This window comes from Petaurus breviceps, unplaced genomic scaffold (assembly GCF_028583685.1).
Source record: "Petaurus breviceps papuanus isolate PSGF00001 unplaced genomic scaffold, PetGlider_PUasm1.0 551, whole genome shotgun sequence".
In the NCBI taxonomy this organism is placed as follows: domain Eukaryota; kingdom Metazoa; phylum Chordata; class Mammalia; order Diprotodontia; family Petauridae; genus Petaurus; species Petaurus breviceps.
In genome coordinates this window covers 18,983,486-19,009,036 of record NW_027186372.1, presented here as the reverse complement: position 1 = coordinate 19,009,036, position 25,551 = coordinate 18,983,486, and the positions used below count along the sequence as shown (strand labels likewise).

The 25,551-nt window shown below is 38.0% G+C and overlaps 1 protein-coding gene across 3 annotated transcripts; it reads left to right on the top strand.

Moving 5' to 3' along the window:
* Positions 1-3,122: 3,122 nt before the first annotated feature.
* MAT2B (methionine adenosyltransferase 2 non-catalytic beta subunit) lies at positions 3,123-21,528 on the top strand. Of its 3 annotated transcripts, none has more exons than XM_069102420.1 (7): positions 3,123-3,278; positions 9,819-10,013; positions 12,563-12,677; positions 12,915-13,067; positions 14,207-14,400; positions 19,353-19,466; positions 20,558-21,528. In XM_069102420.1, exons 1-7 carry the CDS (start codon positions 3,249-3,251, stop codon positions 20,726-20,728), a joined length of 972 nt encoding a protein of 323 aa, XP_068958521.1. In that variant the 5' UTR covers positions 3,123-3,248; the 3' UTR covers positions 20,729-21,528. The 3 variants fall into 3 exon arrangements, with proteins under 3 accessions (XP_068958521.1, XP_068958520.1, XP_068958519.1); XM_069102419.1 differs by lacking the exon at positions 3,123-3,278 and adding an exon at positions 5,650-5,891; XM_069102418.1 differs by lacking the exon at positions 3,123-3,278 and adding an exon at positions 6,367-6,456.
* Positions 21,529-25,551: the final 4,023 nt, after the last annotated feature.

The window sequence follows — 25,551 nt, the reverse complement described above, 5'->3', positions numbered from 1 at the left end:
CTGTCAAATAAATATCTTTTTTATGAAAGCCATTGGAAAAGGGGGGATAACAAATATGATTAACAAAATTCATCTCTTTTGTATGTCTTGTGTTTCTCTACCATGCAAAATTGCCACTATATAATGCTTGTTCATGGGTGTCCCTGGGTGTATTTAACTTAGATTTATGGATAAAATCAAAATTCATAAGGATTCTATGACTTTTCCCCCCTTTTAATTTACCTGCCATCCTCAATTTTGAGACTGTGATGCTTTATATTTTGACTTGATACTGTGTGGGTAGGTAACTTAAATATCATTTAAATTGCAACAAATTCTTTCTGAATTAAGAGCAGGTAAATATTTCTTTGGATTAAAAATTTTAGGGAAATGTGGCAAAGCTCATCATGAATGTTTGACATTTTGATTTAAAAACAAAAGTAAAAACCATCTTAAGTATAGTGGTAGTCTCATGAGAAAAATGTTAGTATAACTATTTGACATTCAAAGCTCTTCACAAATATGAAGTCAAACCTACAGTTAGTTGAGAAATAGTTTGCAAATAAAAAATATCTTTTTTGGAAATTGGGGAATTTAAAGTATTAAAAAATTAGAGAATCCTTTTTTATTGAATATACTTATATTGCTGATCACTTATTCTTTTTGTTTCTTTTTATTTATGAGCACTTACTCTTAAAGAACATTTTAATTCTAGCGGTGAGAATATCAAGAAATATGACATGTCATCCTCAATATTCCTTTACCATTTTTCCTTAAACTAGGAGTAAAGATATATCTAATGAATTTCAGCCTGGCATAGTAGAAAGATCAGTGTAAAGGAAACATGTTCAGATTTGATTCTGACACTGAGATGTGACCCTGTATATATAATTCACTTACCCCCTCTACCTGTTTTCCGATCTGTAAACTAAGGATAATATTTGCATTGCCTCCCAGAATGGTGAAGATAGTAAGCCAATACTTACTAGGTAACTATTGAACTTCATGGTCTTTGTCTCCAGAAAGCATATTTGGAAAAAGATTTCTGCTACTAGTTCCTCTTGTGATGGTCTCACTGGAGATTTTTTTCTTAATTAAATTTCTTTTTTTTTTTTTTTAAACAATCAGGGTTAAGTAACTTGCTCAAGGTTACATGGCCAGTTATTTCTGGGTATGGTGCTAAGTATCTGAGCCCGGATTTGATCCCCAGGTCATCCCAGCACTGGAGCCGGTGCTCTTACTCACTGAGCCACCTGGCCGCCCCAATTAAATTTCTTTTAAAGCTGTTACTTCAGAACGAATTTAGTTACTGCATTGGAATTTTACCAGTGTAGAAGTGGCCTAAGACAGAAGGGCTGCATTGCTATATATGTTATCCCACTGGTGTGGCTCCTCTGGAGCTACCCATCACAATCCATCTGTGCCTTCTCATCTTGCACAGCTTTTGTCCATGCCCTTCTGTCATTTCTTCACAGGGGCCCAAGCCAATTCCCTGAGGACTTTCTTGTAATAGTATATTGGTGTCAATGCAGCATTCTGGCTTTTTTAAAATCTTTTTTTCTTATTATGTGACCAGCTCATTGCCTTTTCTGACTATATATCTGATATACTTTATGTTACTTTCATGCATGGAATTATTTATAATGTGCTGCAATTGATGCCAATCATTTGAGAAAGCTACACTTTTGATTCCATAGCATGGTTAATCCAAGATTCATTGCCATATAGCATCATCAGAAGAGCATTGGTGTTTAAAAGGAAACAAAACAGAACAATGGGTTTTTGTTTCCAGAAGATACTTAAAGTCATATAAAATGCTGTGAATTTTCCAAGTGCAATCCAGTCTTCTCTCATTGATTTCTCTGGGGCTGATGGGTCTTGTGTTTTGTTTTTAAGTCAATATTGTCATTTCTAGCTAGTTCAGAAAAAGCAACTGAACAGGAGTAGCAGCTTTCTAAACGTGTAGAAGTATTTCTGAAAAACAGATATGTAATAGTATTTAAGAGACAGTTGTGTCTCTTAGGGAGACGGAAGGGAGATACACAGGGCAGGTGGCTTTGCCCTGGTCATAGAATGAAATGGAATAGAATCCACATCTAATGTAGTGTTAGGATGTGATTTCTTAAAATCTTGGAATTAAATGATCCTTTTTGTGAAAGAAGAAGTAGTATCCCTTCACTATATCTTAACATTTATAGAAATAAACATTCCAGGGTATTGGTTAGAATGATAGCTCTAAAAATTAGACACAGGGGTCCTTTATGCTTTTTTGTGCTTCAGACCCTTTTGGCAGTCTGGTGAAGCTAATCAGTCCCTTCTCAGAACACACACACACAACAAAACTGGGCATTTTGTAAGGATATGTGTATGTGTGTATATGTATGAATTTGTACTAATGAGTAATAGTAAAGAGGAGAGATATGTGTGTATATGTAATTGTGTTTGTCTTGTACTGATTAGTAAAATTCAAGTTTAGAACACAATGCTTAGCCCAGACTTAAAAACAACTTTTGTTTTCTCAAATACTCAAGAGGTCAGCAAATGCCAGTAATAACAGTTCTATTTCACTGTGCCCTTGCCAGTGATGGAGAATAAATAGATTCAAATAGTCTGAGTTAGGACTTCAGAACCCAACTAGAAACATGAATTTCTTCTACAACATGCCTGAAAAGTGTTACGGTTTTTGTTTGAAGGCCCCTGGTGGGAGGTGAGGAGGTTGGACATTCACTGCCTCCTTAGCCAGTTCATTCTACTTTGGGATAGTTTAAACTTATAGAAACTTTTCCTTATAAAATAACAAATTTTGCCACTTTGCAACTTTCACCCATTGCTCCAATTACCCTCTAGACCAAAATTAAGGAGGTTAATCAATTGCATGGTTGGCTGTTCCCTAACTGCCTACTTGGTATTTCTTAACAAAAGAACAATTGTCATAAGTCACTAGGAAGCTTTTACCCTAAATCACTTAGACATATATAATGGCTCTGCAATTGCACTTTGATTTAAGTCGAAATTAAGCCTGCAACTTCTCATTGGGCATTTTCAAGGCTGCCAGAAGGAATCAGCTGCCAGCTTACTAGAATGTGGAAAACAGCACGTGACCCAGAGACTGGAATCAAAATGCTAATTGAAAAAAGGTCAAGTGAAAAAGCTTCCCTCTTCCAGTGCATGTGTTGTTTCCTGGCTGAAGTAGACAAAGAAACGGCTAGCCCTGGATTTTGCTTGGGGGGTTAGGGCAATCTCAAAATCTATTTCCTGAAATAAGAATCATGCCTGAAATGCTGGTGGAAATGGAACAGGTAAGGGTTGGACATTCAAGAATTAAAATGCTTTAGTTTTGGAATTCAAGGTGTTATTGCTTTGAAAACTGAATCTCAATGAGAAAAATAGAACTGGTATGTAACAAGCCTAGAAAGTTAACTCAAATGTACCAGTTAGATGTGAAAGTTTGTTCAACATTGAAAACGGGGATGGAAGGAAGGTTTTGATTCAGGGGATCACAGCTTTCAGTTAAAATGCAGTTTAAGGAGCTGACATGCACACAGTGCCAAATGTAGTAAGATTTTCATTTGCTAGCACTTAAAAATGCTCTCCCTCACCATCTTGTCCCAGATTACTTAGGGATTTCATCTATGGTCCCCTTCTTTGTTTTGCTATGTGATGAGATTTTGTCAATAATGTGTGTGTATGCCCCACCCTACTTAATTTTAATTTACAAACTCAGTTGTGACATATATCTTAGATTAGATTTACGTTTGTTCTCCTAGTATCACCAAAGATGTGTGTTCTATTTATAATAGCGTAGGAATAAAAGCCAAGCCCTTGTGACAGGTAGCCAAATATTAATGCTCAAATATAAGTCAGGTGAGTTACTATTACCATGGTAGGATTCTTTCCCCCAGCTCTCCTCAGCCCCAAACCCAGAAATGGAGGTCTTTAACCACCACAAACTGATAAGCAGATCTGCAACTGTGCTGTGCGAGATAACACCCACCTCCCTCTGGTGCAGAGGACATAAGATCCCTAATCAGAAAGAACCAGGCCTGACAAGCCCTGCCCCTTGAGTTGTTGGCACAGATCACAAAGTTCTAGGAAAATCAGAAAAGAGAAAGGAAGTAAAATCACAGCCTAGGCAGGGCTGGAGCCTCCAACAGGAAACAAACTCTCTTCCTAGGAACAGAAAAGCAAAAGGGATGTCTCTGAGACTGAGAACGCCTTCAGGGAAACAAGAATGAGGCATTTCCCAGGCTTAGATCGCCCCAGGGCCTCTTCCTATAGCAAAACAAAGAAAAATAGGAACAGGAAACCTTAGATGAAATCCCTAAATAATCTGGGATGAAGTGGTGAGGGAGAACATTTTAAGTGCTGGCTATTTTAACTTTAAACAAAACCACTTAAAAATAGTATTCAGGGTTTTGTTTTCTTTTTTTTCCTGATTAATTTATTACCTGTAGATTGTGTGTGTGAATTAAGGGCACTCAGTGTGGTCTGAAATATCAACATTCTCAGATTTCCACCAGATCTACAATTGTTTTGGTTGGTCTTCTGTACCAGATTCTGTCAGTATTAAACAAGGGATTTGTGCCATTTTTGAGGGTTGGGGAAGAATGGAAAAGTGGACTCAGAAAAAAAGAGTCTTTTAAAAGCATTGTTTTTAATCCTGAGTTGATTTATATGATGGCAAATGACTAGGAAACCAGTCTTTTTTCTCTTGAGTTTTCTGCTGTTCTCAAGAACATGGTTTCCCCCTGCTATTAAGGTAATGTTATCTACTGTACCTGGAAGAACATTAGATGTTGTTACATGGCTAGGACAGGGCCTGACAAGTCCAACCCATGACGCATTCTCCCTTTCACAGGGAGTACACAATGACCTTTGTCCAGCAGCAATAGAGATGGCTGTGGAAGGGACTTTCTACCAGGCCAAACCCGTTTCGTTTTTCCCACCTACCTGGAATCTAAGATTTGCAGAACTCTGACTTAATATAGTAAACATAAGACAGTAAACAAAGTCAGTCCCTGGCTTGATTTGAGAGAATAGAGACCTAGTTATTTGAGGATTGTTTGGAAGCAGTGTTTACCAGGTGCAGTGACCCTGTGTGCTACAGGATCCTGGTGGTGTGAGTGAAGAAGTCACAGATAAAGCATTCAGAGCTGGAAAAGACTTCGGAAAACAGAATGCATGAGTGTTCAGTACTTGGAGTCACAGGACCTGATTGCGAATTTCATTCCCATTTGTTCATGTGACTTCAGCTAAGTCACACAACTGTTCAGTCCGAGTCTCCACCTTTGTGAAATGAGGCGCTTGCATTGGGTGGCCTCCAGTCTCTCTCCCGGCTCTAAATCTCTGATCTCAGCTCCAAGTGATGTGTCCAGTGTCACAGCTAAGAAGTGGCAGTGCGGATGCCGGGGTTTTTTGAATCTTTAAGTCACTTTTCTCTGGTTGTAGCGCTAAATCTCTATCCTCCCCGGGGGGGGGGAGGGGGGGAGTAATACAGGCCAGAACCTCCTAAAGGTCATTGTCCCTAATCATTTGCAAAAAGAGACACATTCTCAACTTGTTTAGCACTCGGCCCTATAATGCTCTTGTCCCTTTAAGAGGCTCCGAGGGGGACTGTGAGCATAGCCAATGAGCACTTTGGACTGGAGAGGAAGCTGGCCAATCAGCGCCCCCAGCCGGGGGGAGGTGTGGCCAATCGGTGTGCGTTGTTTGTGGCGGCGGACGCCGTGAGGGGCTTCGCCCAGGGCTGGGGCTGGGCCTGAGCCTAAATCTCAGACGCCGGTGGCTGCGGGGCCAAAACCGGGCTCGGGCTCAGGCGGGAGGCAGGCGGCGCCGCCACGGCCGCGGGGATGGTGGGGCGGCAGAAGGAGCTGACCATCCACTTCGTCCCCGGGAGCTGCCAGCTGGTGGAGGTGAGCGGGGTCGGCCTGCGGCGCTCCTCCGCGGGGGAGCCGAGCTGTCCGCGCCTTCCCGCCGCTCGGGAGTGGCGGAGCCCGGGGGCCCGAGGCCGAGGGGGCGCCCGGACTCGTTTCCCGGAGGCCTCCCTGCGGCTTCTCGGTCCGCCGGAAGAGTCGGCTGTGATTTCACTTCCTTCCTTGGCCGATTTTCCGGGAACTTGGCGGTCGGGGCCGACCGCGCGAGGGGCGGGGCTCGCCAGGCCTGGTCCCTCCTGAGGAGGACCCCGGGTCCGTGAGCCGGGGGGCGGCGGCGTTACCGCGCCGGGCAGCGGGCGGAGCCGCCGCGCCTGCCCTGTGGTGGCTAAAGACCTCCGGGGCGGGGTTTGGGGCCCAGCAGGGCTGTTTCAGGAACCTAGAACCCACGTTCTGACCCGTTTCCCCGCTCCCCCTCTCCCTGCCCTCCTAGAGCCCTTCGTAAATGTCTCTGGAATCGAATTCTTTATAGATGGTGCGCAAACACGCGTGCACATATACATGCTTACACATCACCCCCTACGTGCATGCACATACAGGCGTATATGTACGTATAGCTGCATGTTTGTGTTTCTATTTAAATTTTATTTGTGCATTTTTTTCTAAGGGGATCTTGAGCAAAATTTCTACAAATGGTTGGTTAGCTTTAGTAGGCTCATGATAAGGGAGCAATAAATACATAGTTATTGAATTAAAATAAGCTCTTGGATCACGAATCGTGAGTACTTGTATTCTTAGAAACAATAGGGTGTAATGGAAAGTTGGAGTCATGAAGATCTGGGTTCCAGTCCTGGTGCTAACATAACCAAAACAATTGCTGACTGGTGCTAACAACCAAATATATAATAATAATAATAATATATATATATATATATATAATATATAAAAATATATAACAACCAAATAATAACGGACTCTGACTCTGGGCAAGTAACTGAACTTCTGAGTCTCCTAAGAATAGAAGTTGCAGACCAGCTGGTGATCTGAGAGTTCTCTTATGCTCATGAAATTACAGGTACCGACCAAGAAGAAAAAGATGTTACCTCCTTGTGGTAAATAATATGAAGCAGAAAAAATATGTAGTTCACTCACATCATCTAGCACTGTGACTTTGGGCGAGTCATTTAACCTTACTCAGACTCAGTTCTCTGATGGGTAAAATGTACCATGAAATCTGCCTTCCTAGGGCTTAAATGAAATAATGAATATAAAACATTTCATACATGAATTTGTGGTTCTAAGGTGGAGATTGGAGCTCTTAGATGCTTTCTCATCCTTGGTAATTTTCTTTCACATTTAAAAATCCACAAAATTTTAAAATATAATATTTAATTTTTACCTATTAAAATAGAAAAAAGTCTGTAATTACTTTAGAAGTCTTCAACTTTTCTGATTAAAAATAAATTCAAAATGGAAATTAGGAATTAATACACAACTTCAGACTTGCTAAATAGTTCATGATGTTTATTTTAACTTCTGAATTACTGACTTAACAAATTAACTTTTAAGAGACATGGCTCTGTGTTACTTTAAACATACAAGGACTTTATTTTTCAAGAATAAAATATACCCATACGTATGTATACACACACACACACAAATTCCTTCCCTAAAATACTGGAGACCCTCGGTTAGTACTTTTGCATGTAAGCCAAAAGAAATATTTCCTTTTGTGTGGATATGTATCTAAGTTTGCAACATTTGTCCTATTATACTTTTTGGTGGTCCGGTATAGTAATTGGCATTTGTATATTCACATTCAGAACAATTTATAGTTATTGTCCAAAGTATTCTTCAGTGAAATATTTTTAAGATGTGCAACAAACTGGATTTGTATGTGGAAAGTCAGACTTGGAAGATATGTTTCCATTTTTCTAAAACTATCTTAATCTCACAAAATTGTAGTTCACACACTTGGAATGTAATAGGTAAAATTCTTAAACAGCAAATTTTAGTGCATTTAAAATGTTTTCTCTGAATTTTAATTTTATTTTAAATATCAGCTTGAGAAGAAATGGTTTATTGTTCTCTACTTATGAAAGTGCATATTTGTAGATGAATGTATTAACTTTTAGGCAGCTCTGAAGCTGTGATCAAAATTTTGGTTTTTATAAGTGAGAAGTCATAAACTTTCCTGAGGGTCATGTGAGTGTTGAGTATTATAACAGATATAATTTTATTTACCTTACTAGACTGAAATAGGTTGCTACACTTAAAGCAGTATTTATCTTTTATCCAAATCTAGTTCATCAGATTGCATAGATATAAATTATAATTTTTTATTAAAGAAGAAATAAAGACTAAAGTATTGACTTCACAAGTCACCTGACCTGGTAAGAAGCCTGGAAAAGAGATTTGGACTTAGAATAAAGCTTATACTGTTTCTGTCTCATTCAGTCATATTTATTCAATAAACATTTGTTACATGATGTTAAGAGGGAGATATGAAAATAAATAATGGACAATTCCTGCACTCAAGTTTTATTCCTAGTCTTGCCCACTTCTGCTGAGGGCCCTGAAAATTTTATTTAGTTGTAAGGCCCTTTAGAGAGTATCTAGTCAAACTTTGTTTTTTTTTTTGTTTGTTTGTTTGTTTTTTTAAGCAATCAGGGTTAAGTAACTTGCTCAACGTTACAGGGCCAGTTATTATTATTTCTGGGTGTGGTGCTGAGTATCTGAGGCCCGGATTTGATCCAGGTCATCCCGACACTGGAGGAGGTGCTCTTACTCGCTGAGCCACCTGGCCGCCCCTAAACAATTGGGGTTAAGTAACTTGCTCAAGGTTACACGGCCAGGTGTTTCTGGGTGAGTGCTAAGTGTCTGAGCCTGGGATTCGATCTCCAGGTCGTTCTGACACTGGAGCCGGTGCTCTTACTCACTGTGCTACCTGGCCGCCCCAAACTTTGTTATTTTTTGAATGAAAAAAGTTGAAATAAATTTTGACTTGAGTACACTCCGTAGTATCAAGATCTAAGTCTCTTGACTCCCATTTCCCTGCTCTTTCTATATTCATTCCTCCTTTCACTGTGTACTTAAGCCAAAAAAAATGAAAATCTTGATACTCTTGAATGGGGGTTGTCGAATTTGGGGTAGGTCAGTTTTCTTGTTTGTTTTTGTATCAGAGGTATGGTACTTCCAAATTTTAAGATTTTGAAGAATGTATTAAAGTAAAACTTATTGATATATTACCATTAACATAATCTTTAACAGATGAGTAGTATTCTGGTTAAATTTAATTTTGGCATTTATCTGCATTCTATAAAGGCTAGGATGTACTTAACCCTTCAGCTGAGCAGATATGGAGAATGGCATTGTGTAATAAACATAAGAATATTCCTATGTTGTCCTGAAGTATTATGGTGGTAAAAGAAACGCTGCTCAAGGGAAATTTAAGAATAAAAATAGGTCATTAGAAACAATCCAGGATCAAAAATATCAAACCCCATAAACATTTTAACCAAATAAAGGCCAACTGTATGATCAGACCACAAAATAAATAAGCCTAAATCTAAATATGGTTTTTTTGGTAAATCACTGAAAAGTATCCTAACTAAAATTGGTATGTATGAGCTGCCTTATTCAGATGTTATCAAGTGAATGTAAGATTATCCCGTATTAACTTGATTTGTCAAATCTTTGAGGTAAAACTAAGAGGTATGCAATTTAAATTGCTTTTGTAGTGTCTTTTTGGGGGGAGGGATACTTTAGAATTTTGAAGTCTTTTTAATCTAATGACATTAGTCATAAGTTACACTGGTCTTTGTTTCTTCTGTAAATTACGAATTACCTTATAGGCTGAAACATCAAATTGCTAGGTCCTTGAGTTGTTCAGTAAATTCTATTTTATATCAGGGATATTTCTTATGATAAAGTGATTCAGATAAATCATTTTTTGCCTTTATATTTTAGGAGGATGTTCATGTCCCCAGTAGGCGCGCTTTGATTACTGGTGCCACTGGCCTACTTGGCAGAGCTGTGTACAAGGAGTTCGAGCAGAACAGCTGGCATGCAGTTGGCTGTGGATACAGTAGAGCCCGACCTAGATTTGAGCAAGTCAATCTTTTGGATACTCATGCAGTTCATGATATCATTCAGGATTTTCAGGTATGGTGTAGTAGGGTTTTTTTGGTTGTTGTTTTTTTTCTTTAAACCACTTTATCAGTGTTAGAAATTTCCCAGAATGTAAGGAAACTACTTGTTGTCAAAGAGTTGGCTAAAGAAACCAGGGTGTTAAGAAGTCATGACTGGGGCGGCTAGGCGAAGTGAATAGAGCACTGGCCCTGGAGTCAGGAGGACCTGAGTTCAAATCCGGCCTCAGACACTTAACACTTTACTAGCCATATGACTTTGGGCAAGTCACTTAACCCCAATTGCCCTGCTTTCCCCCCTCCAAAAAAGCAAAAAAAAAAAAAGTCATGATAAAGACAATACCTTAGTGTAAGAAGTTACCATTTAAGAAGAATATAAGGCAAAAGACCAAACATTGAGAAATGAGTGTGTCTACCTACGGAACAAAAAAGATACAGAGATTAGTCAGTATTGTCACTTAACACAGGGCCCATCATTAGTAGCATTTTGAGTTTTTAGGAAATGTACACTTTGAGGAGAAATTTGAAGATTCCTTCCATCTTTACTAATTTGATGAATTAACAAATGGATAAAACTGTTTGCTTCACCAGCTTAGGTATTAAATCATCTAATCTTTCTGATTCTGTGCAATTAATATCTGTATCTTTCCATAATTTCTTAATAAAAGATCTGCCCACTATGCTGGGGACTTTCTCTTGTTCTTTTTAGTATTGTGTAGATATACTAGTAACACTCCATTTGTTACCATACTTTCTTGACATGGCCAGATTGCCTCCTTTTCTACTCATGTATATGCTTTATGTTATTTTGTTACTGCATTTTTATTCTAGTGCTCACTGATAATATGTTATTGCCTATATACACTGTGTTTCTATTAATCTGCTCTAATACAATCGTTGGTTTATGGGGCACGATCTAAGAATAATAACCATTAAAAAGTGCAGCTGAAGCTGTTTGTGTTGGAACTCTGATCCTGGGTCATAAGGGACAAGACTGTAATTCTAGAAGACACTAGAGGTTGGATGCATAGATACACTGATGCTCTCACAGACATGCACCCCCTCCCCCACTTCTCCAGCTATCTTCCTATTGCTTAGAGTAGCCAAAAAGAGACACAAAAATATGTTATGTCAGTGTCTGTAGTCCTAAACCAGAAAACTTAGTTTTACTTGAGTAAGAATGGGAGGAAATGTACCCTGTATGCAGCATAATGTGACCTAAAAAGATAATATATATTGTCCAGGAGGGGTTTTTTGTTTGTTTTTTTAAGAACTCAGTGGTACATTTTCTATGTGAGAGCCTCACTAGGGGTCTTTTACTCTTGCTCTGTGAGCAATTCTGATCACATAAAGACATAGACTTTTTTTTTCTTAAGCAATCGAGGTTAAGTAACTTGCTCAAGGTTACACGGCCAGTTATTTCTGGGTGTGGTGCTAAGTATTGGAGCCCAGATTTGATCCCCAGGTCATTCTGACACCGGGGCCGGTGCTCTTACTCGCTGAGCCACCTGGCCACCCCTAAGCAATTGGGGTTAAGTAACTTGCTCAAAGTTACACGGCCAGGTATTTCTGGGTGGGTGTTAAGTGTCTGAGCCCGGCATTCGATCTCCAGGTTATCCAGACACTGGAGCTGGTGCTCTTACTCGCTGTGCTACCTGGCTGCCCCAAGGCATAGACATTTTTGAAGCTAGTTAGCTCCATTGTCATTGGTAACAGAAAGTCCTGCCTTCTACTTAACTATTTTTCTTCCCTCTTCATCCCCCTCTCTAGTTTCAAGGGCACTGCTGTCTGCTCCCTTGATGCTAAACCAGTCAGCTATGCTAGGCTTCATTGTAATTGCTGGCCATGGTGCTGACAGCATCTGCATACTCGCAACAATTTGCTTAAAGGTTTCTTCATAAAAAATTTTTTTTTGAAATATTTGAATTTATAAGTATATGTGCTGGAAATTTGATATTTCTCCCCATTTTTCCTGAGTTATGAGACATAGCATAGTAAAAAGATATCCAGAATAACCTGGGATCAAGTCCCTCTTCACAAAAAGTGACCCTGGATAGGTCACTTAGGATATTAATTCTCTGGATAACTCACTAAATCTGTAACTTACAGAGCAGATGCTGACTTGCATTAGTAGAGGAAGTGTTCTAGCTTGGGAATTTCTTATATTAGTGAAATTACAGGTTTAATCCCTGTTCCTATGTATTATCTTTTCAGGTCAAATTACGTTGCATATGGTGTAAATTTCCCCCCATTCTTACTCAAGTGAAATTAAGCTATCTTGCTTAGGACTATAGATATTGATATTCCAGTGGATGTAACTAGTTAGTATTGTGAAAGTGTCTTCATTACTTCTGAGCCACTTGCTATTTTCTGGGAAGTTGTTAAATAATTTCCTTAATCCATTCACTTGAAAAAGGAATAATAGTACTATGACCTAATAATCCAGCATTGAAGACAAAAGAAGGTTTTGCCTTAATGAACATTTTCTCTATATTTACTGTAGGGAAGATGTAGTTATTCTGCATTTTTGTTGTTGTTGAAAATGAGTGAATGCTTAATTTGCAGCCCCATGTCATAGTACATTGTGCAGCAGAAAGAAGGCCAGATGTTGTAGAGAATCAACCAGATGCTGCTTCTCAGCTTAATGTGGATGCTTCGGGGAATTTAGCAAAGGAAGCAGGTAATTTGATATTATAGAACCTTTATAAAATATTAATTGCTTTATTTATTATTTTTATATTTATTTATATATTTATATGTTCATTTAATATTTTAAAAATATATCTGAGGAACTTGTTTTCATATCACTTTACCTGAAGAAACAACAAAGCAAAATAAAACATTTTCTCTTATAATTTGGTAAAGAACTTTTATCTCTGTAGTCAATTAATATTTGTGTTGTTTTTTTTTTCTCTAGCGGGAATTGGAGCATTTCTGATATACATCAGCTCAGATTATGTGTTTGATGGAACAAATCCACCTTATACTGAAGAGGACACTCCCAATCCCCTAAATTTGTATGGTAAAACCAAACTAGAAGGAGAAAGGGCTGTCTTGGAAAACAATGTTGGTAAGAACAATCATAATTAGTCGTGTAATAGTAGCAGGAAGCAATCTCAGATTTTATATGTTATTTTTTATTCGATATTTCATTTTTTCCCAATTATATGTAAACACAATTTTTAACCTTTTTGTACAATTTTGAATTCCAAAGTCTTTTCCACCCTCCTTTCCCTTTCTTGAGACAAGCTATTTGATAAAGTTTATACATATGCAGTCATGTAAAACATATTTACATGGTTTATTTTTAATGAATAATCAACCTTATGAATAGTTTATGCACAAAGGACTGTATAGCTATTAAAAATATGAAATATTCAGAAATAATAATTCAGATAGGTTTATGGGGGTGCAGTCTTGAAAATAATAATCATTATAGAAATTCAGCTGAAGCTGTTTCTGAAAGGCCATTTTGTTATAATAATATTCAGAATAAACAAATTTCAGAAATAAAATTCAGAACTGAAGTTTGAGAAGGTCCAGACATCTTAGTCTTCATGATTTGTTCCTACGTTTGTTGTCTTATCACCTATAATTCTTCTTACAAACACTGTATGCTGAGCACAACCATCCTGAATTCCTACAACCTGAACATACCCCAAGCTTTCTTGCCCCTCATCTCTACCAGTCTCATGCTTAATGATCCTTCAGTGTCTAGCTCAAATGTCATTTCCTCCATGAAACCTTCCTTTTTTCTCTATCAGTACTTTATCTCTTTTGAACTCACATAGTACTTCATACCACTCTTATTGTACTTTTCCATTCTTTCTTGCATTAGAGATATTTATATATTATCTATTAGACTGTATCTCATATTAGGGACCTAGACTTTGTCTTATGTAGTTTTGTATCTCTTCACTTTATGTAGTGGGGTACCTTTTACATTGGAGGAACATATTTGTCATGAAAAAATACACTGAAAATAAATACTTTAAAAAAAATTAGAATGATTCACTGATCAGCAATTCTGGAAGACATTTTTAGAACCTTCAGAATATCCCAATAAGAATTAGGAAAGGGTGAAAAAACTTCAGAATCCTACTTGTTTAATTAGTTGTTTTTGTAGATGAGAGAATGTTAAAATTTTGTGACTACCATGTTACACAGAAATAAAAAACAAGGCTGGTTTGAAACATTGTTTCCCCCAAGGTGCAGCAGTCCTGAGAATCCCTGTTCTGTATGGAGAAGTCGAAAAACTGGAAGAAAGTGCTGTCACTATTATGTTTGATAAAGTTCAGTTCAGCAACAAATCTGCTAACATGGACCACTGGCAGCAGAGGTTTCCCACAAACGTCAAGGACGTTGCCAGTGTTTGCCGGCAGCTGGCAGAGAAGAGGATGCTGGTGAGACTTGGGAAAGGCGACTACATGGGGCTGCTCAATCTTTCAGTCTCCTTGAGACAGTGTAGTGTACTCTTGTACATACCTGGGATTCACATATTAATGAACTTAAGTAGATCAGCTTCTTTTACAACTAGAAAACTGTGGATAAGAGTAGTGTTTCCTTTATAGGTTATGTATTATGTTATGTATTATATTATTATGTGTTGCACACAGATACTTTATTATCTTAGACTTTGAGTTTTATATTTCTTCTCATAATGCTTCTCTGCCTATAAAATGGAAGACCCTTTGTGTTTTTCTTATTATGGAGATGAAAATTAGCATTAAGACAACTTATAGTTGCCTTTCTATGAATGGCAAGAGTTAAGTTTTAGTCCTAAAACGTAATTTGATACAGGAAAGTTACAGGTAAATGAGAAGCAGCATGGAGATAATGGCTTAGGCACCTGACTTTTCAGATCCTGCCTCATACACTTCCTTACTCTGTGACCCTAAGCACATCACTTCACCTTTCTGTGCCTCAGGGTCCTCATCTGTAAAATGATGGGATTGGAATTGATGTCCTCCAGGGTCACTTTGAGCTTTAAATCTGTGTTTTGTGCGAAATAGTTCCTTAAGATATGAACCCTAGATCTCAGGGGAATCAGTTCCTCTGTATATGAAGGAAAAGGTTTAGATGTATTCAAAAGGTTAAAGAAACAACAGCCCAGTTTATTTTTTGAGTTGCTTTAAATCCATTTTATATAATTCTAAGGCATTTGTGTAAGAAACTTTTGAGGATCCATAGTTGATGGTGTGAGTTCTCCCTCTACTAACACAAACCACAGTTCTTCTGTAACTTATAAAGAAACAAGTATTTATTAAGTGTCTGCTATGTGTCAGGCACTGTGCTAGGCATTGGTAATATAATGACAAAATCCAGACATTATCTGCCTTTTACAGCTTATGTTTTCTTCTGAGAATATGAGAGGTTTTTATCATAGTATATTCACAATCAAGTAAATGCAGACTATATACAAATAAATGCAAAGTGATTAGGGAGGGAAACAAGATGCTAAAATCTGGGGAAATCCCAAAGTACCTCTTTAAGGTGGTTATATTTGAGTTGAGCCTTGAAGGAAGCCAGGGGTTCTGGGAAGTGGATATGAGAGATTACATTCCAGCCATATGAATGGTGGGGAAATGGAGAGTGGGTCAAGGGGTAAGGTGGTCTGTACAAAAGTATGGAGATGAGGGATGAACCGTGGAGATAAAAAAATGGACCATAGTGTATGGGGAATAGATATTATACTGATTTTACTGTAGCATAGAGCGTATGAGGTAAATAATGTGTAAGCAGCTTAGAAAGAGTTGTGAAAGAGATAAGATGCCAAATACTCAGAAAAAGAAGTTTGTATTTTATCCTAGACTAGCCATAGACATTTCTTGAGTAGGGGAATGACATAGTCTGACCTGTGCTTTAGAAAAATCACTTTTTGCAGGGAGGGGAGGAGTCAAGATGGCAGAGTAAAGGTAGGGACTCACTTGAGCCCTCCCAAATTCCGTTCTAAACAATGTTAAAATAACACCTCAAAACAAATTTTGGAGCAGCAAAACCAAACAAAAGGACAGGGTGAAACAATTTTCTAGCCCAGGACAACTTAGAAGGTTGGTAGGGAAGGTCTTCTTTAGTGAGATGGGAGTGAAGTGCGGTGCAGTGCAGCTCTTACCCTTGTAAACCAGTAGCAGACCTTGGGGCAACTGCATTGTCCATGCTGCTTTTGAAGCTCTCGGCCTGCAGATTGTAAGGGAGTTGGGGGTGTGGGGGTGGGCAGACATCTGGTCAGAAGGTTATAGTAGCATCAAGAACAGGTCTCTGTTGCCTTGTCCATTCATGGTTTTGGGTCACAGTCCCAGAGTGAGAATGAGCACTAGCTAGAGCCAGGACCCTAGTCAAAGTTTCAGGGTGAAAAATAGTGCTTGTGCTCGAGCTCAGAGACTAGAGCAGGGTTTCTTAAACTTTTTCCACTCATGACCCTTTTTCATGTTTCTGCAGCATTTGTTGGCATTGTGTGGCATGATGGCATGTGCAGTGCAGCGTGTGAATGCTGTGTGTTCAGAATCAAGGCTGCAGTGCTGCCAGAAACAGCTCAGATTCATTATTTATTTGATTTGTAATTAATTTTTGGTCATTGCGTGTTCAGAAACCTTTTACTGTTGTCAAATTTTTTTTGACTCCATATTGGGTCCAGACGAACATTTTAAAAAGTGCTTTAGAGCACAGGCAAGGACAACAGTGACAACACCTCTTCCTAGATCATACTACCTTGAAAGAACTGAAAATTTACAGACCCTCCCTTCTCCTTCAAGAACTAGCTCTGAAAATAGCAACATGAAAACTGAAATTTGGAACAGTGCCTCCTCCACCTCAGGAGGAGAGCCCCACTTTAGCATAGAGTTAAAAGAAATAGGATGGAAAAATGAGCAAATAACAGAAAAAGATCCTGACTATGGAACGTTCCTGTGGTGACAGGGAAGATCAAAACAGAAACTCAAAAGAAGACAACAACAAAGTCAAAACTGCTACATCCAAAGCCTCAAAGAAAATAATGAATTGGTCTCAGGCCATGGAAAAGCTCAAAAAGGATTTAAAAAATAAAGCTAGAGAGGAAAAATTGGGAAGAGAAATGAGAATGATGTATTAAAATAATGAGAAAAAAGAGTCAACATCTTGGTAAAAGAGGCACAAAATTACTCAAGAAAATAACTTTAAAAAAAAGAATAGAACCAAATGGTAAAAGAGGAGCGAAAATCCACAGAGGAGAGGAACTCCTTCAAAAAGCAGAATTGGCCTAATGGGAAAAGATACTTTAAAGATAATAACAATTCAGTGAAGAAGGACCTTAAAAAGTAGAGTTGGCCAAATGGAAAAGGAGGTACAAAAGCTTACTGAAGAAAATAATTCCTTAAATATTAGAATTGGGCAAGTGGAAGCTAATAACTTCATGAGACATCAAGAAACAAACAAAAGCAAAAGACTGAAAAATAGAAAAAAAAAGTGAAATATCTCACTGGAAAAGCAACTGACTTGAAAAATAGATGCAGGAAAGATAATTTAAGAATTATTGGACCACTTGAAAGCGATGATCAAAAAGAAGAGCCTAGACAACTTTCAGGAAATTATCGAGAAAAACTGCCCTGATATTCTAGAACCAAGCGGGTAAAACAGAAATAGAAAGAATCCACTGACCCCTTCCTGAAAGAGATCTCAAAATGAAAATTCCCAGGAACGTTGCAGCCAAATTCCAGAGCTCCTAGGTCAAGGCAAAGAGCTATAGTCAGCACAACACGTGATTTAGCAGCTTCTGCGTGAAAGGATCTTCTGATACTGGAATATGATCATCGTAGAAGGCAAAGGATCAATCAAGAATCACCTACCCAGCAAAACTGAGTTCTTTCAGGGGGAAAAAATGGACAATGAATGAAAGGACTTGCAAGCATTCCTGACGAAAAGACCAGAACTGAATAGAAAATTTAACTTTCAAGTGGAAAACTCAAGAGAAGCATAAAAAATGTAAACAAGAAAAATCGTGAGGGAATCAATAAGGTCAAAGGGTACATTACAACATGGGGAGATGATGCTTGTAACGCCTAAGGACTTTATTGTTATTTGGCCTAGAAGCAGGGCAAACGTGTGAGTTGGTTATGGTGGGGTGAGATCCACAAAAATAAGGGGAGTGAGGAAGAGGAATGCCCTGGGAGAAAGGGGAAAGGAGAGGTAGAATGGGGTAAATTACTCACAAAAATCACTTAAAAGAGTTGAGTAGGCCAGGAAAGGAAGAGATTGAATATAGGAAGTTTAGGAGGTTATTAAAATACTCTGGGCAAGAGGCAAGAGCTTGAGCTAGGGTAATTATGGGGAGAATGGGACAAGTGTTAGAGGTTTTGAAGAATTAGAATCATTAAGACAGAAGCTGATTGGATATTGGCAGATGACAGGAGGAAGGACTCCTACATTGTAAATCTGGATGACTAGAAGAACAGTAGTGCCCTTAACAGAAACAGAGGAGTTAGGAGGACGGAAGGGTAGGTTTAGATAAAGAGATAAGAAGTTGTTTTAGATATCTTGAGTTTCAAATATTTATGGGATATTCAGATAAATGTGTCCCATAGGCATATAGGGACACAGTACTGGTACTCAAAAAAGAGATGAGGACTGGATATGCAGATATGAAAATCATGTCAAAATAGTTCATTTTCTGTGTTCAATTTCACGATGAGCCTCTCTGAATTTAGACTAGGCTAACTTTGGGATTACAGTTTTATAGGCCTCCACTGGACCTGTATTATAAATTGAGTTCATTTTAGTAAAATGAAAATGCCTTGAGGATAGGGATTATTTTCATTTTTATATTTGTATCCTCTCTGCCTACCACAATACCTATAGGGTGGACTATAGATGTCATAGAATTTGGAATTAAGTTGAGTTGTATTTCCATACATTTTTTAAGTTAAGTCAGGATTCCTAGTTAAGTGAATGAATTTGGGCAGCTTACAGGGACAGCCATTTATATTGGTTTATAAAAACAGCGTTAGAAAATCAGTAGTCCAAGGGTGGCTAGGTGGCACAGTGAGTAAAAGCTCCAACCCCAGAGTCAGGAGAAGCTGAGTTCGATTCCGGCCTCAGACACTTAACACCCACATAAAAAAACTAGCCATGTAACCTTGGGCAAGTTACTTAACCCCAATTGCCCTCCAAAAGGCAAAAAAAAAATTTTAGAAAATCAGTAGCCCATACTATGTTTTGACTTCTTAAAGAATCTCGTTTGTAGAAAAGTTGTTTCCGAAATAAATAATACTGAAGAAAAAGAGGGTAAACTTTGATACCTGGACTATTTTATGTAATCCAAGTAAAAATCACATGATTCAGAAAATCTTGATTCTTATTTTGTGTTCCCTTCCTTTGTTCCTAGGATCCTACAATCAAAGGCACCTTCCATTGGTCTGGCAATGAACAAATGACCAAATATGAAATGGCATGTGCTATTGCAGATGCCTTTAACCTTCCTAATAGTCACTTAAGACCTGTAAGTATATAGTATGCTGAAGGAAAAAAAAAAATCCCTTCTTTAAAGGCCAAGACTGTGATTACAAAGTATAGTTTAACTTGGATGAATAAACCAAGTACAGTGTGTGTACACAAAGCTTTATTTCCTAGTGTTGGTAGAGTGTATAGTGCAGTGGGTTTGGAGGCAGAGGACCTGGGTTCAGATCCCAAAATTTATGCTTAGTACCTCAGTGAGCTTTCTGGGCCTAAGTTTCCTCACCTGTAAATTTTTTTTTTTTAACTTTTTAATCAGTCAGCGAATATTTAAGGGAACTATGCTGAGTACTGGGATACCAAGACAAAAGAGTCCCTGCACTTGAGGAGCTTCTAATTTGACTAGGGAAGACCACATATATACATACATACATATATATATATATATATATATACACACACACACACACACAATAGAGAAGCTAGTTTTGGGGAGGGGAAACATTTAGCATGTTTATAAGAAGGTGGGTTTCAAAAGGGCAATATTTTGGAAAAGGAGAAGGTAAATTTTTATTCTGAGCTATTTTATGTAGTCTAAGGAAATACCACACAACTCAAACGAATTTGGTTCTAATTTTTGTTCCCTTGTTCCCAGAATTCCTCAAAAAAAGCCTTCCACTTGTTTAGCAGTGACCAGATATAAACTTTGGATTGGGTTAAATGAGATTATAAGGATCTGGATTTAGAGCTGGAAGAGACCTCAGAGATTACCTGGTCTAAACGTCTTATTTACACTTAAGGAAACTGAGGCCCAAGGCAGGGAGAGAGAGGACTTATCCATGGTAGCATAACTAATTAGCATCAGGGGATTTGAACCCCTGTTACCTGACTCTTTCCAGTTCTAAATTTAAGATTTTATGCTAGCAGTTTATACATCTAGGGATAAGGTTTACCATTTTTTTCTTTATAAATGCCTACAGTTCATATTAGAACCTCCAGGTGATAGAGGTTAAAAATACTATAAATTTCAGGACATTCTTTTGTAGGCAACCACTTGTGTTATAAAAGGAAATGATTGAAAAAGAGAAGAGACTCTGGTTTTGCCCATTAATTTTTTTTCTTTTTTTTTCTGAAAAGATCACTGACAGCCCGGTCTTAGGAGCTCCACGTCCAAGAAATGCTCAACTCGACTGCTCCAAATTAGAGACCCTGGGCATTGGCCAACGAACACCATTTCGAGTTGGTATAAAAGAATCACTTTGGCCTTTTCTCATTGACAAGAGATGGAGACAAACGGTCTTTCATTAGTTTATATTTTTTTTAGTACAAAAAGTACAGTATGTGGCACTTTTTAAAGAAAAAAAGGAAATAGTTTTGTATGAGTGTTCTTCAGTTGTGACACTTAATGATCTTTCAGGTAAATGATACTGCTCTTGCACTAGTGAAACGGTTACCTAAAGGAGCTAAGTGGCAAAAGAGCCCTGAATGAAATAATAATCTTTCCTTTTATCATTTTGTTTCTACTGGCTTAACTTGTTGGAGAATGGTAAATTATGATTCTTAAAATATTTTATGGCCAGGATAAAGCAGGTCCACCGCAGACTTTCTTTGGGATGCAATGCATTGTCCATGCTGTTGACCTCTGCAACTGCTGAGTTTGTGCAGCTGAGTTTAATCAGTTCCTCATCACCAAAAAGAAAAAAAAATCATTTTTACAGTTATTGTTCTAATGTGAGTTAAACTGATGTGAAAATCATTGGCATTCATTATTTCATTGCTTTGAGCTCAGATCAAATGTTTAAAAAAAAAAGTAAAACCTTATTTTTGCAACTTGAGTGCAGTTTTTATGCTTAAGATATATTTTCAGAATGTTATGTATCTTGAAATCTCTGTAGCTCGATGCTTCCTACATTTGTAGCAAAATACAGTGAACTCCCATATGAATGGGTTCCTTTGTGTGTTTTTGTAACTGTCTTTTTTCACTCCATATCTCTAAATGATGTTTTGAATCTGTGGCTGTACTTTAACATTGTTTTAGTCTGATAATGAATCTTGTAAGCTTTTTGACTAGTCATGAACAACAATAAATCTATATTGCTGGCATGAGAGTTCTTAATTTCTTTGTGTGCAGTGATTTTTCATTCTTCTGTGGTTCCATATTTTCTTGAATAGGACTGTGAGGTGAAATTTGGATTTGGGAGTCAGAAGAACTGGGTTTGAACACTGATTCTCTTATTACCTGTTTAATCTTAGATTGGTCACTTCAGTTCCCTGGGCCTTAGTTTCCTCATCAATAAATGAGGATGTTGGACTACTTTATTTCTAATGTCCCTTTTACTGCAGATATCAAGGTACACACTTTGTGTTCCCTATTATATAGATTCTACCTTCATACCTAAATTGGTACCATGGAGGCTCGGCTGCCTTCTCATTTTACAGCATCCCCCCAGCATTCTCTATACAAATATGATTCAAGATTAATTGGAGATAACTTCAGAGACAAGGCACTAAAATTGAGGACAAGGAAAGGCTTTTTACAAAAGGTGAGACATCAGTGAAGCCAGGGAAGATGATCAAGTGGCAGAGTGCCAGGTATGGGCACGGCCATCAAAAATTTACCACAGTCAGGAGCTGGGATATCTTGTGTAAATAATAGCAAAGGAGGCCATTGTTAGTGGATTGCTAAGTGCAAAGGAGTAAAGTGTAGAAGACTGGAAATGGGAAGAGGCAAGGTTATTAAGGGCTTTCTTTAAAAGCCAAATGAGATTTTTATCCTGAAGATAATACCAAGTAGGTGGGTGACATGGTCAAATTTCATTTTAGGAAACTCAGTTTGATCCATGAGTGGAGGATGGACTAGAGTGGAGAAAAATGAGTCTGGGAAACAAATGGAAAGGTATTGCAATGGTCCAGGTATGAGATGATAGCCTAAATCAGGGTGGTGGCAGTATCAGAGGAGAGAAGGGGGCGCATAAGAGATGTTGCAAAGGTAGAATTGACAGAATTTGTCAATAGATTAAATTATTTCATTGGTATAGGCAATTTTGTGTAACTTAAGTTTTAGAGACTTGCCTGGGGAAAAGACACAAACGGCCATGAAGTCAGAATGCCACATGAACAGGATTTGAACCCAGGTTTTCCTGATTTCAAGGGTGACCTCACCACCTCACAGTTTTTAAAAAAAATGGCTTTACTAAATACACGCACGAACGCACACACATATGAAGAGTTTTTTTTAATATTTTCATTTAAATATTTTTTAAATTAAGCAGTATTCCAACTGTTCTGCCTCAAGCAGTGAGCCTAGGAGAATGAGTGATGGTATATTAGTCCTGGAAAGGTGGGTCAGGGAGGTGGTGTCGTTAGGGGAGCCAGGTTTTGGTGATTGCTAGAAGATAGAAGTAGTGGGAGGGGAAAAGATTCGAGCATTCCAGAGAGGACTTGGAAGGGGTGGTGACGGTTTGTTTAGGACTTTAGGGTAGGAGTGTTTGGGGATGGGAATGAAGAGAAATATAATGAAGAATGGTGAGTGGGGTTTGGATGATGATCTTCAGGGTTTCAGAATCACTGGGACATGTAGGGTATGACCAGGTGTGGGAATGTTCCTCATCGAGTGGGAGGTACCACTCTTTCCCAGAGGTGACTGAAGAGGCAAGAAACAAGCGTTATCAAAAGATGGAAGGCTCATGGTCAAATGGGAGGCCCTATTCACTACTGCCCTTCCCTTTGAAGGCTATTTGGCAAGAGACTGTGAAGCAGGAGATGGAAATCCAACTACCCACTGACTTTGCTCATTGTTTTCCCTCAAGGGACAAATGGAGCAGGAGATAGAAGGCCTGAGATGAAAGGGAAAGTTGTTCCTCTTTGAACTGGAGGCTCTCTACATCTCCTCCAGAGGTCCGGTTTGCAGCAGGAAGTGGAAGTTGACTTGCTGGCAACCATGGAAGTCACACCCCAGTCCTCCAGCAGCCTTGCCTCAGGGGACAAACTCAGCAGCTAGTGAAACGCATGCAGTCAGAGGAGTTAGACAAATTCAGTTTTATGTTCATAAAAACCAATGGGCGACTGTTTCTGAAGTGGATTAGCATCTTCAGAAGAGCTAGCTGGAAAATCAGTCACTTGGCTGCCCATTCTATTTATAGCTTTGTTTTGTTTCCAATAGTTGAATCCTCTTTGATGTATACTATTCAGTAGTACTGTTCTTCCCTTAGGCTTTTGTGATATTTAAGTAAGAGGACATCAAATTGTAAAAACTCCCTACAGATGTTTATTGTAATCCATATTATTTGTATATGGGTTGTTGAAACTTTTCTGGGATCATTTTGTAGTCTAACTGAAGTTCTACAGTCTTTACATATGTTTTCTATGGAAAACACTCTTAGTGATTTTACCCTTAGCTATATTCATCTTCATAGAAATCATTTCCCATTATAAACATCATGTCTTAATACAGAAGGCAAGACTAGACAAGGTGGAGAATTTTATAAAAACCTCTGGTCACAAGAAATGAGAACATGGTGCATTTAACCCAGGATTCTGTGTTTGATATCTCAAAAAATGTTTTATGGGGGAGACCATGGTTGTTCCCCAAAATAATAACCTCAAAATGTTAATAATCCTCCAAATTTTCCTAATTTCCTTTAAAAGTATTGCTAATTTTTGCTTTTATATTATCATCCTTTCTCTCTCCCCTATCCGCCAACCCATTCCTTTTAACAAAGAATAAAGAAAAGTAAATTAAAAAGAAAAAGGAAAGAAAAGGGGGAAGGTTCTGGAAGTGATATTTAGCAAAACTAAGCAACACATTGATTCTGACATAATATGTTGCATACCTTATAGACTGCTGCTACCTGTGCAAAGAAGGGAAGAGCTGTGTTTTCTTTTCTCTGGGAACTGTTTCAGTCACTATTTATACAGCATTCAGTTTTTGTTGTTTCCATTCACTCTGTCACTGTAAAGCATATTGTTTTTCTTATTAAAATTACTCCACTCTTCATTAGTTCATATAAGTCTTCCTAGGCTTAGGAGGAATTCTTCATATTCATCATTTTTTATGGCACAGTAATATTACATTTCATTCATGTACCATGATTTGTTTAGCAATTCCCCAATCTATAAGCATCTGCTGTGTTTACGATTCCTTGCTACTACACCAAAAAAAGAAAAGAAAACGAAAAGAAGGAGGTGGGGAAGAAATGGCTGCTATGAATAATCTGGTGTATATGGAACCTTTCTGCCTTTGACTTCCTTGGGGTATATGCCTAGAAATGAGATCTCTGGGTCAAGGGATATAAACATTGTAGTTCTTTTATTTTTAAGCATAATTACAAATTGTTTTTCAGAGTGGTTGGACCAATTCCTGGTTTCCCTAAGACCATATTAGTGTGTCTATCTTCCTGCAGCACTTACAAAGTTTTGCCAGTTTTACTGCATGTGAAGTAAGCTCTCACAGTTGTTTTTATTTGCAGAGGCAGTGTACCATAGTGCATAAGATGCTGGACTTTGAGAAAGGAAGACCTTAATTCAAATAGCATTTCATTGACTTGCCAACTCTGTGATCCTAGGCAACTTAATCCACCTGGGCCTCAGTTTTCTTATTTATAAAATGAAGGTGTTGGCCTACATGGCCCCTTTCCAGCTCCAAATAAGGGATCCTATTACAGGTCTGTTATCCAGGACTTTGTCAAAGATCTTAAAATTTATGTAATTTTATTGCTTATACTATATTGAATAAGCTTATAAGCTACTGTGTTAAAAATAGCGTCTCCTTTTACTAGTTGTAAAACCACCCTTTTAAAATCCTGAGTTTTCCCTTGGCTTTAGTATTATAGAATTTGACAAACAAGTATATATGTACCTTTCATGATTTTAGAGGTATTGAGCATATCTTCCCTGGAATGTATTTACAGATTGAGAAAGTCTAATATTTTTAAGCTTATTTTAGACTCCATTCAGCTGATGGATAAGGAAACAGATAACAATATTTTTTACATGGCTATAGGTTCCTATAATTTTTTTTTCTTTTTTCTTTTTTTTGTTTTTTTTTAATCGGGTTTAAGTAACTTGCTCAAGGTTAAACAGCCAGTTATTTCTGGGTGTGGTGCTAAGTATCTGAGCCCAGATTTGATCCC